Genomic DNA, 13091 nt, shown 5'->3' with positions numbered 1-13091 from the left:
CCACTGTTTCGTTTATTTTCTTGCTCAATTGTTAATAGTTTGTTGTTAGTTAAATCCGGAATAGTGTAACTGATATTAAGCATTTTAGTAATATCTGATATTACTTCATTTTTGGTGCAGAAACGAACTCTTTCCGACTAGATTCACATTATCTACAAAATCTATTCATCACAATAGAATACTATTCATCTACAAAAATTGACTCGCATTCACAAAAATCCCCTGAATTTATTTGTACCTGCAAGGCCCTAGAAAACCACAAAAATTGAAAAACGTTTCCTCGCTATGTGTAACAGTTTCGCAGAAAGCACTTGAAACATTGTACAATTCACATTGGTATGATCTAGTAGAAAATTTGATTTGGTACAGTGACAGTGGTGTCTGTTACGTTAGAAATTTAAAGGAAAGAATTCTAGTTCTTGATGGGACGAACGAGGTCAACTCGCGTTGGCATATTCCTGAAGATAACGATTTACGTTTCTTTGACTGAGTTTATCTTCCGGTATCCGGCGTGTTCTAGTACAGACTTCCGTTTTTCTTTGATGACTCGTATTGCTTTTTCTGTCAACTTCGTGTATATACAGTTCGTTCTTACATCTTTCCTGTTCATTGATTGAGATCGATGTCATTTTCCCAGTCAGCTGATCGTTATTTCATTCGCGTTTGGACACATTGCGTTTATTTCATTATTCCCTCGCTCCAATTGGGATAGGAAACGATAACGAATCGACCATACAAAAGGGTCAATCGTCAACTCACAATAGTCAGCATATACAGGGTGGGTCGGATAAAGTGTTGCAGGCTAGTTTCTTAGAAACCACTACTTTTTAGAGTGCAACAAATTTTTTTTAGGATAACTGCCAGGGGTAGAATGGGGCTCCCTTATTTTTTTTAAATGAAACGGGGTATTCATTTTTTTTTTTCTAATTCTGTATAGTTAAAGAGTTAAAATCAATACATTTAGGGACAAGTATTACAAACATGCTCTTCTAGATATTTGCTTGGTAATGGGAACATTTTGTTAACAATGTTACCCTTGTTTAGAAGAGTTATCCGAATAACGAAAAATTAATATCCCCTTCAACTTAAAGAAAACGAGAGGGACCCCCCTTTGTCCCTCTAGTAGTCGTCGCAAAATGTTTGTTGCTCTTCTAAAAGATTAGCCTCCCTGTCTCGTTTAATTTAAAAGAAACATGGAGTCTCTGCCGAGATTTCTGAGAAAACAGCTTGCAACAGCTTTATTTGGTCCACCCTGTATACACCGCTGGACAACGTTCACAGAGTTTTTGGTTTGTTTACTGTCGTGGTTAGAACTATTTTTTTTTTCCTTTTACAGGATTACATAAAAATAGACGGAAGATAATGCCACGAATGAAAATTTTGTAGTATCTATATAGAGAATGAATTGTTGCAAATATCATTGAAAATTTGTGGGGGACAATGGTCAATCGAATTTATGAAGATAGTGAAAAATATATGACAGTTCGGTAATTAAGAGCAACAGCTGTTTGTGCATGGGAGGAGATTGATCAAAATTTAATAGAAAAAATTATTAACAGCGTGGAAAGCGAATTTTTCAGCTAATTAATCGTAATGGAGCATTGATTACCGAAAACAACTTTCATTCTAATTAGTTATTAAATAAATGGTTCTTTATAAGTGAAGCGACAGACAGGATTTTCCTTAAAAAGAGCAGTAGTTCATTGTTTATGTACATCTTTCGTTTATTTTAACATAATGTAAGTAAAACATATGTAAGTAAAAACGTGGTGAACTTATAATTTTGTATAGCGATGTACGATGTATCATACTGCGGGGATATAACCCGATCGTATCCCTTACGTTAGCTAACTTCTCATCTCTGCGTAGTATCTGGTTAATGTAGCATTCACAAAGGTATTGTTAGTATGTCGGTTGTATCACATTAACCAACAACGATGTAAGTTGATAGAATTCTGAACATTTGTACACATATCAAATATTTCATCTTTTCTTATTTAATAAGAAAAAGAGTAGCAGCGCAAATGATAAATTATGCTAGCATTTTCATAGGATGTAATCTTTTCGTCGTTACGACTAATATAACAAAAATCAACATTACGCTAGAATAAACAGTGAATTTTTAAAATATCAAACTTTTCTAATTGTGATATTGTAACTACTTCTGATTGCTCTTACGTACTCTTACTGAATTGCAGTAAGGACGTTAACTTGGTATTTCGAAGAAATTACACATGCTTAAAGTTTTATTGAAGAAGAAGTAACTTTTCATACGTGTTAACCTAATACGATTGTTAAGAATAACATTAAACGATACGTAAAAAGTTTCTTGTCGATACATGGTATAATGTGATATATTGAACATGAGTAAAAGTTCAAAAATATGTACGCATATTCTCAATTACATACCTTTTTAATCAAAATGACCCCCTCTAGTCTTGATTGCATTAATATTGCGATTAAATCTTAAAAATTTTAGGGGTTGTATATTATTCTGTATTACCATCTGTAGCTATTCTAGTTACTCCACGAAATTGATCTTTTCACTTCCCGTTTGCGCCCCAAGGTAATTAGTCCGAGTTGGTCCGGAAAGTGCAAAAGTGTTGAAATTTAACAAATTTCCGAGATTGAAATTGTTGAAAATGAATTTCGCAAGGACCGCGCATTGTCGCGGGTAGATACGCGAACTGTTTGATAAAGTCAGCCGAAAAATTGACTATATGTACTGCATTACAGAATGTAAACTGTCTCAGGTCGGCGGATGGACGTGGTAGCAGTTGGAAAGTCCGAACACGGAGGAAATTACGAACTGGGAATCCGTCGTCATCGGCATCGGCGTCGAAGAAACGCCAAGTTGACGGAAATCGGCAGATTTGCGCGAAGAAAGCGGGAACGGAAGAAGAGTGGGACGCATTACTAATCCAGAGGGAGGGGGATCGTTCAAGCGGGAAGAGAAAAAAGTGTATATCGAGTGGCATTGAGTAAGCCGTGGTTCTCCTAAGAAGGTCGCCTTGAATACGTCTGTGTTCATTCCTCGATTCTCTATCACTGCCATTGCTGTTCTCTGATTAGCTTCACGTTGCCTTTTTTTTTTCCCCGTCGCGTTCCGAACATCTTGTGCCGCGTGCCTCACGAACAACAGAACGCGAATGCTTATTCTCCAGTCTTGTCTGTGCTTCTTTCGATGGTTTTGTAATCGTTACGCGTGTGCGGTTTAACTCAGTGCATCTTGGTAGTCCTGCTGGATCACACAGTGCATCTTCGAATTGTTTTCTGCTTCGCCTCGTGGGATTGACATTCGCGAACGGTAGTGCCATTTCATCGCTCGTGCAAGTGAGAAAAAAAATTCGTGTTAATTTGGCTGCGACAAAAAGATCAGTGCTTGCAAGATGATATTGCTTCGGATGATCTTAATGGTGCTCTTTACTATGATGGCTACGGGAGCACCGCGATCTTCGGTGATCTACGCGGACGACAAAGTGGTGAGTGAACTGTTTCTCGTTGCCTGCACAGGTTACCGATATTCTTTGCTATCTTATGTAAATTAAACACATTACGTTAGACAAACTCCTGGATGTTGTTGAACTTCTTCAAACGCTTGTGCCCTGTTTGCAAACCTTTTTCTTGAAAAGAGTATTGTTTATTTTGTCAGTTCTTTCTTCGGCAATGCTTACTCCTTACGAGTAAGATATTTCTTACTAGTCTGTCTTAAAACTTGGGAGCACAATACATATGCTTTCTGACGATGTCAATCTGTTCTTATTTTATTGGTGTGAAACGTTTGACTGCAATCATGTGTACAAACAACTTGATTATAAATAATCCAGCTTTATTTAAGACACAACTGAAATTGCAAAGTGCACTTATTATGTCACAAAATGAACTTTCAAATAAATGTATTCTAAAAAGTCAACATAGTTCTCTACAGTAGCTACGCGCGTATGTTATAAATAATGTTACGTATTTTAAGGAAATATATGTGGTTTTATATTTCTGTGTTACGCAGAACATTGTAAAACGGTGTCAAACGAATCTGGCGAGATAGACAGACCTCTGCAAGATTTTTCTATTTTTGTGAATAAGGTTCAAAATGTACATACTTATTAAAAGCTATTCGTTTATTTTAATGTGCCAATTCTTCGCAAAATATCGTGTAACGATTAATGGCGCATTATTGAACTTAAATGTTTCGTCTCGTCATTTTTCATAATTGTAACTAGTTTGTAACAACAGCCAAATGCATCATTGCAGATGTTTAGAGAAGCTCAAAATATGTAATTACTTTTGCTTGTTCTTTGCCTACAATTTATTCCACACTTTTACAAGAGAAAAGTTTTAGATTAACTAGAAAGATTTGGATGTTCAGAGCACGACACCTTCTATGTTTGGTAATTTACCATCTATGTTCAATTGTAAGCAGAGTAAAGAAGAATAGAGATCGTAGATGTAGCAGCTAAGTGATAACAAGAACGTGCTATATTTTAAGACAGCGCTGTTCACAAGTGCAGCCCCTTACTTGCGTTTGCCCTCATTCATACGTCCTTGTTAGGAGACAAAAAATGTTCAAATATTTGTCTTTCTTAGCTTGTCTTTAGAAAAACTTTGTGTCACAAAGATGAAGTAAGGATATCTGTTATTATCAATTACGAGTAAAGCCATTAATTCATTTTTTCCAGAATTTTCTCACAACACCTTGAAAATTCTTGCTATATTTCTTTGCACTTCTTTTTGCACCGTAATTATCAGTTCTGAACATTTTTCATATTATAAAACTGTTAGGTTTTCTGTAGAAACAATTTATGGCACGATCGACAGGGAACGGTTATTTTTGAGTTGAGGATTTTCGTTTATTGCTTGCACGGGTCTCATTACATCCTGCGAGGGTCACTAGAATTGCTTTGCTAGATTTTTAGTAATTTGTGTCCCTCAATAGCCTACGAACATACCATAAACCACGAATTTCCGAACGGCACAACTGTATGTAACGGTCCGCTTGCCGATTAGTCACCCGGAGGAAATTCCAGATATTTGGGACCTTCCGCCCACCCCACGCGACCGTCTCCCACCATTCCAAGGTGACAACGCGCTAAGGGCGCACTGGAAGGGCGGTAAAGACGATATTAGACACGCTGATTGGCAAATGCAATCGTTAACCATTAACCAATCAGCGTATAGATCAGTTTTTACAAGTCCCAATCATTTGGGTGGCCCTTCGAACATCGTGCAAACATCCACAAAGCTCGAAAGTTCATCGCCACAACCACGGGCATTAACAAAAACATCTTAGATTATGTTGGCTCCCACACGATTCGTGAAGCCGATTTTATAGCAAATAGATTCTTTATTTGCAAACAGATTTTTGATAACAATACTATATATATAAACAATTCTTAGAGGTTAGTTATATGCAAATCCAATGTCCGAAGGTGCAAAGTTCAGTGTCACAGTTCGTCCAAGTCCAGGGTGTTTTTAAAAAGCACCCCTGCTTTAACTGTTCAGTCCTTTTTATGCATTCTCGTCTGTCCAGAGGTGTGCTTAGTGAAAATTGGGAAAACGGTGGGAAAGGTGTTCTGTCCAATGGAGGAGGTTAGATGTGTTCGGGGGAATCGTGGTCTTGTTGGTCACGCTCTGTAGTGGGGTTGGTATGTCAAATGCAAGTAGCGGTACATCTGTACGTCAAGGATAAGGTAAAATTTTGGGTGTTCAAGTCGTCCTATTGTTGTCCACGTTTTAGTCAGTCCTTGGTCCGAATAATAAGATGATGCGTCAATTCGCTATTGAGCAGGAAAGGCCAGGCACTTAAAAACCCATTAAGTCTCTGGCGGTTGTTCCCTGATTGTAAAATTAATAACATGCTGCGAAACTAAATATTCCTCAAAAATAGCGGATATGTCGGCCGTATCGTAAACTTAGGATAATTCGTTGTCCCCAAATGAAACATTTCTTTTTCTGAGCGCATACCGACGTATGTATATGTGTGAACTGATCGTTGCAAACTAATTTTAATTTATTCTTCGGAAAGTCCTCTCTTATGACACGTCATTTGCTGTTGAGGACGAGAGAAATAAATTCCTAAAACTCTAACTAGTAAAATCCAGTTTCTCCCACCAAGATGTACCTACCTACGATAACACAGGCTGGCAATAAATGAACAATTTCAAATTTAAAAATAGTTCAAATACGAGATAAAAAGATTAATTCAATTTTTTGTAAACTTAAAGTTTGAAATGCAGAGGTTTCAAATAGTTAATAATGTTACGAAGCGTGACATTTTTAGACATATCAGTTAGGAATTGCAATAACTAAATTTCTTGAATACAATTATGAAATTTCATAATTTTTCCTTTTTTATTACTTCCTATATCTAACATAACAATTAACAATTCAACAGTCCCTTATTTATCACATTTCATACTCCTTTGTTTATCGAAACTACTTTGAACCATAATTGTAATGGTATTTCTTTAGTTTTTGATTATACACAGTTAATATCTTTTTTCAAAGAAGATGATAACAGGATTTTTTTATGAGAACAGTGCTGCATTAGATCAGCTTTCGACCGAGCTTTAGATTAGGTCATTTTATTGAAATATAACAATTGTAAACGAAAGATAAATGAATAAATGAACTGGCTTATGATTCACTGTACGTGACATTAGTTTCGTTAATAGTTTAAGATAAAATTTGATATAGTCATTCGATGACTCGAACATGACTTCATTTCAGCGTCCTTGCTGATAGATCCGTCAATCTATTTACAATAGTCACAAACATATATATCTTTCTTTTTAATGTTTTGGTATTTTTCTTATTATAATTCTCGTAGTCACCGAATTCTAATATTGGCTAGCCCGTATTACGAAGCCACGAGCTTTGTAGCCCAAATTTAGATGATTTGGTCAGGAACGCTTAGAGCGATGGTATTCGTTACAAAACTTATACTAAGAAGAAGCTTACAATGTCAGCAATGCAGTAATCAGCTCTTAGTTTAATAGATGATTGCTGAAAAAATAAAACGAACTTACCTGAAAAATGTTTTAAAATGGCGAAATAGGATAAATGACACGTTTTGCAACGCAACAGGCAAACAAACTAAATGCAGGTGACTATCTCCTCCGCGACACTTATTTCGTTCATAACTCGTAGTTTCATCCTACTTTCAATAGGGTCAAGCACTCAACATATTCAATACTTCAACTAGCCTATATTTGCATCTTCTCCTCTATTTTTTTCTTTTGTAATATGTATTATAATTAGATACATTTGCAGATGAATATTTTGCCATGATTTAGCAATCAAGCTGCAATTTTTCTAACGTCTGTGCGTAAGTGTAGTGTGTGCGTGTCCGAGGTGTGAAACAGAAGGACAACATTGTTTGAGGTTGCCAAGGCCGGAAGAACGGATCGCGGGTCTCGGGTCGTTTTGGAACCGCGTACGGCGCAGTTTGTTTGTAATTTCCCCCGTTTAATAAGTTACCCTTACAATTCAGATAGTGGGATTCAATCCAAGTGGATCAGATGAAAGGTGATTTTATACCGAAGGAAGAACATTGTGAATGATTTCTACTGAAGGGAAGCTGAGGAATACGTCCAACAGAGCTTAATTTGGTGGTAAATCAAGACTTTATAAGTTAAAGGAGGGAATTCGAGGTGAAGTGCCTGTGGAATTGCAAAAATGACGAAGGGAGTGAGTGATTTCATAGTTACGGAATTGAAAGAAAATTTGAAGGAAAGAAATTTGGAAACGTCAGGCTCGAAAAACGAGTTGATCGCCAGACTCGTGGAAGCAGACCCGGCAGGGCATTGGCTGGAAGAAGGGAAACCTTTACCTGACGACAGAGAAGAAGGAAGACGCCAGTGTGAATTGCAGATTGCACGGTGGAATGAACAGCTCGCGCGAGAGGAACTTGAGCTGGTAAAAAGGGAAGGAGAGTTATTAACAGAACGTATTGCGTTATTAGAAAGAGAGCAGGAGTCCAATTTTGTGCAGAAGGCTAGTTTCAGGACAATCGGCGAATCATTAGCAGAATTCAGCGAAGAAACGAATTTTGTTGACTGGGAAAAACCAGTGAAATATTTGGGACAGTTGCTGGTGGCTACAAAGAGGGCAGCGTCGTGGTTCCGCTCAAGGGCTGAGCATCGTGAATTGAGTCTAACTGACTTTCGTTGGAAGCGATGAAAATTTTTTTCGATAATCGTGCGACGAAACTTAATAGGAAAAAAGAATTTGAGAATCACAGGTGGCAGCAAAGCGAGACATTTGACAACTGTTTGTATGATAAAACCATTTTGGCAAATAGAATACCTCCACGAAGAGGAAGTAATTGAGTACGTCGTTGAGGGTATCCCGGAGCGGGGATTAGGAAATCAAGCTCGAATGTTACGCATCAAGGTGAAAGATTTATTGGCAGCGTTAAGGGAATAACTCTTGAAGCTGAGGTGAAAAGTCAGAATCGCAGGGAACAATGGTCCATGTGGAATAAGTGGTACTGGGGCTAGATCCAGACAAGAAAATAAAGTGCACAGGATGGAAGTGAAGAACGAGAAGAATAATGGTTGTGATAGAGAAGCAGTTAAGTGTTACAATTGCAGTGGGTCGTGGGCATATTGCTAAAGACTGCAAGAAGCTACAACGTGAGAAGGGAGCATGCTTCGTTTGCTTTAAAGGGGGGCACCAGACAAGAGACTGTCTGGACAATCAAAGGAATAAGAAGTCGAAAGGTGAAGAGCAGGTAAGGCAACCTAAGGTGTCAAACATCTACGAGGAGCCAGCAGCGAAGGAGGGACATCGTGAGATTGTTGTTATTGAAATTGATCATTCGAGTACGAGTCGGATCTTGAATTTGGATACACAGTTAGACACGGGAAGTCCAGTAAGCATAATTAAAGAAAGATTTGTAGGAAAGGAATCGATTCTTCCGGTTGATTCGTCTATGTTAAGTTACACTGGGGTAAATAAGTCACCAATTGAAATATTTGGGGTAGTAAAGGCGAGAGTCAGTCTGTATGATAGAGTTGAGGAAGATGTTCAAATTTTTGTAGTCAGGGAAAATACTATTAGAGTATCCGCGTTGTTAGGAAGAGATGTACTTGTGAAAAATTTGAATAAAAAAGTTGTAAACAGTGACCTTTACAATTTTCTTCGCGATTCCCACAAACTGCAGTCTTTTCAAAATTTTTTGTACACGTCATCTAGTAAACTAATCTTCCTAACTTCTCAAAGAAACTCAAGTCGTTTGGCCCAATTTTAAAGAAGTTATTCCGTTTTATAGGGTGGCCTAATACTTATGCACGGTAGTGTACATATTTTTTTACATCTATAAGTGTTACGGTACATGTCGAAGGAAGGACTAATATTGTTACCCGATTTATGTAGAATGAAAGTTAGAAAATTTGAGTTGCATTCGTAGATAAAACACAAATTCTTTTAGAAAGAAAGACTGTGATTCATATTTAAAATCATCAGTTTTTCAAATAATTTCAGTTATAATTGTTGCTATTTACGCTTTCAAGTTTGCCTTTCTTTCTTTTTTTTTTAAATGAGACGTATTTAAATGCAGAAGAAGAAAGGAAATAGACTGATCAACAGCTGAAATAACGTGGTGGGATTTACTTTGTATTGATTTTGAGCACAGAGAAGCTATATTATCAGTTCATATCCTCTCCTGATACACATTTTTCCGACAAAATATCATTTTACGAATGACTGCAATTTACGAAGAAAAATTCATCCGTTTTCTTGCACTAACTGGGTTCGTTGCCTGCTAGAGGTATTCGTTTAGCATTGAAGCTCAAATGTGCTTAACGTAAACGTAGCCTGAGCGGTCGCAGCGTGTTCTAGCTTACACATCTTTTGCTTGGGTGTGCTTGAAGCGTGTGTTCGTGGCATTATTTCACGCGTGTGTCACAAACAGAGCCGGTTTACGGATGTGTAGCGGGATGACTGTAAGAACTAGGGTCGATTCCGTGTGCGAAAGTCGCGTATATTGACTACGTGCTTTGAGACGTAGCGCCTGCGTCCTCACAACCCTCTTTTACATGCAACTGTTCGCTTTTTTTCTTTGAATGAATACCACTGATTGAATAACAGAAGTATATGTAAAAAAATGCAATTCGACAAGTTTGTGTCATTTTTCAGAACGAAAGATGTGAAAGGTTTCTTGTGCTACTAAAATCTAAGACATTGCAGTGAAAATTATTGCAGTTCAAGTATGTTATTTTTAAATCGGTTAAAGATGAGATTATTTCTATGTTGTAAATTCTTCATAATTGATCAAATAATTGTTATTTGTTCGAGATCTTTATATTAATTAACTCCATCGGCAAAATTTGATCCTATACTCTTAACACACTATCCCCTCTTAATTAGAAACAAGTATCTAATCGAGAAATATTTTTTTTTCTCAGAATAACTGTTAGGTTTTCTAGAAACGGTTTATGGCACGATCGACCGGGAACGGTTATTTTTGAGTTGAGGATTTTCGTTTATTGCTTGCACGGGTCTAATTACATCCTGCGAGGGTCACTAGAAGTGCTTTGCTAGATTCTTACATATGATATCATCATAATTAGAATATGTTTTAATTTGTACTACCTTTTACTTACGTCGGAATTATCTCGTTGTAATTGATTCCGAGGTGACAGAAGTTTGTGGAGGAAAAGCTTTTAATACTAGAACGGGAGAGTATACTCATAAGTACTGTCGCACGTGCTCGCAGGTCGCGTATTTACAAAGCTAACTGCTACCATCGCGGTCAAGCACCTTTACACCCGAAATCACAAACAGACAACATCGATATTGTACCATGTACAGATAGTTCCAACAACTTGAAATACATGTATTATGCAGTGATTGATACTGTTTGGGGTAGTTTAGATTACCATAAATTTCGATTAGTCATAGTTTTATCATTGACGAATAAGTCGTCGAAATTATTGGGGGATCGGGGCCTCCATACCGAACTATAGAAGTAAGAACAAGGAAAAATAAACAGTTTGGGGTAGTGCGCAGAGTATCAAATTTTTCCTCAGCTCCTATACTATTGTACTAGTTGCTTCTGTCCGTAGATGATCTTTCGATCGTTCGGACCTGGTCGATATTTGCATAAGGTGTGCCGACTAGTTTCAGTTCGAAAGAACCACCCTTACGTTGAGGGACAAGAAAATGTATGAATGCGTTTTTTTTTTTTTTATTTCTGGAATTAAATTCATTGCGCATTTTAGACAGTACATATAGGACAATTCTAGAAACTGGGGCAAGGCACACTTACTTATAATTGCGTAAAATTGTTTTAGCAAACGTAATAATGCATGTCTCACAATGTAATTGTCTTATTTTTTTTTTCAATGAAATTATACAGGGTGCTTGTAAAAGTTGTTGCCGAACTTCAGGAGCGTGTAGTACTCATCAAAACAAGCAAAACTCTTAATAAACACGAGTTTAAACTTGTAAGAACGGTATAACAGACTACATATTCCGCCGGTATCAGGAATCAATCCGAAGAAATGTAAACATACGTATTAACGTCATTCAGTAATCTTAATCAGAGGAATGTTTCTTGTCGCTTTCGTATTACAGTGCAGAAATGAACGGAGAACATATCGAACATGTGCTATAAAAGTAATATCTTACAATTAGTGTCAAAAACATCTCGTAACTCCGAAACTAATGCTTTTTAGACCCATGTTTGTTAAGACTTTTTTGCTTGTTTTGACGAGTACTACACGCTCCTGAAGTTTGGAAACAACTTTTATAAACACTCTCTATTCATAGTGTCCGCGTTATTATTAGCCAGCGTTTTTCTTGTAAATAGTAAGTGTATGGAAAAAATGAGAGAAGAAAAAATTTTAGCGTATTTTATAACTAATACTATAACCGTAAAACTTTTTTCTCTCTCATTTTTCCATATACTTATCATTTACGAGAAAAACGTTGGATAATAATAATGCTGACACCCTGTATATACATCAGATACATACAGGGTGTCTGTTTAATCTCAGTACAGCGAAATATCTTTTAAAGAAGTGATTTTAGAAGTGATTTGAATTTAAAAGTGGCGCGTCTTTTTACCGTGATCGGCGTGCGTCCGCCGAGCGGCGTTGGGAGCTGCGATCGCGCATGCGTCGAGCGAAAAAAAGTATGGCGTATTGTATTGTATTAAGAGCACGTGCGTGGCGTTCGTTCTCGGTTTTGCCAATAAAAGTAATATAAAATCAGAAAATTCTTTTCCCGCTAACTTTTTTCTGTGCGCGAATAGACAGCTAGCTCTATGTTTCGCTCGATGTACACACAGTGACCCAGGCTCGGAGTACACAACGAACAGCTCAGCTTGGGAGAAAAATGAAACGAGAAGCGTGCCTCTGCGAGTTACACAGCTGCAGTTTCACGGTATGTGTATGCGTGAATAATATGTATGTATACAGGATGTCTGTTTTATCTCAATACAGTGAAATATCTTCTAAGGAAGTGATGACAGAAAAAAGATGTTTTAACAAAAGTTGTTTGGTATGGAGGGGGACGTTATGTAGTGTAAATATTTTTTTTCTACCTGGTATGATGGGGGCTTTCAAAGTCAGTTTAATTTCTTTGCATACAAGAAGCTAGTGCACCGAATTGAAGTACACAACGAACAGCTCAGCTTGGGAGAAAAATGAAACGAGAAGCGTGCCTCTGCGAGTTACACAGCTGCAGTTTCACGGTATGTGTATGCGTGAATAATATGTATGTATACAGGATGTCTGTTTTATCTCAATACAGTGAAATATCTTCTAAGGAAGTGATGACAGAAAAAAGATGTTTTAACAAAAGTTGTTTGGTATGGAGGGGGACGTTATGTAGTGTAAATATTTTTTTTCTACCTGGTATGATGGGGGCTTTCAAAGTCAGTTTAATTTCTTTAAATGGAACGCTATATTTTTTCATACATAAAGTGATAGTGTATGTTAAGACGAGTTCAACGAGCTGCCAACAAAGTCATTTCCTTTCATGGAAGGTCGTGAAATTGCGAAAAACCGGGAGCCGAACCACCCATACGTTCCTTACTGTCGCGTGTCTGTTTTATCAAAGGAAATGACTTTGTTCTCACCTAATGT

General features: G+C 37.3%; 1 protein-coding gene across 1 annotated transcript in view; it reads left to right on the top strand.

Moving 5' to 3' along the window:
• The first annotated feature begins 3198 nt into the window (after positions 1–3198).
• Positions 3199–13091, top strand: part of LOC108573062 (matrix metalloproteinase-2-like) — a 177370-nt gene continuing 167477 nt past the window's right edge. Inside the window, exon 1 of the mRNA XM_017935426.1 lies at positions 3199–3482. Coding sequence (XP_017790915.1) covers positions 3390–3482 — 93 coding nt within the window. The 5' untranslated portion in view covers positions 3199–3389. The remainder of the gene's footprint in view (positions 3483–13091) is intronic.

Source organism: Habropoda laboriosa, unplaced genomic scaffold (genome assembly GCF_001263275.1).
Source record: "Habropoda laboriosa isolate 0110345459 unplaced genomic scaffold, ASM126327v1 scaffold89, whole genome shotgun sequence".
Lineage (NCBI taxonomy): Eukaryota > Metazoa > Arthropoda > Insecta > Hymenoptera > Apidae > Habropoda > Habropoda laboriosa.
The sequence above is the reverse complement of the archived record's forward strand: the minus strand, read 5'-3'. Positions and strand labels throughout refer to the sequence as shown.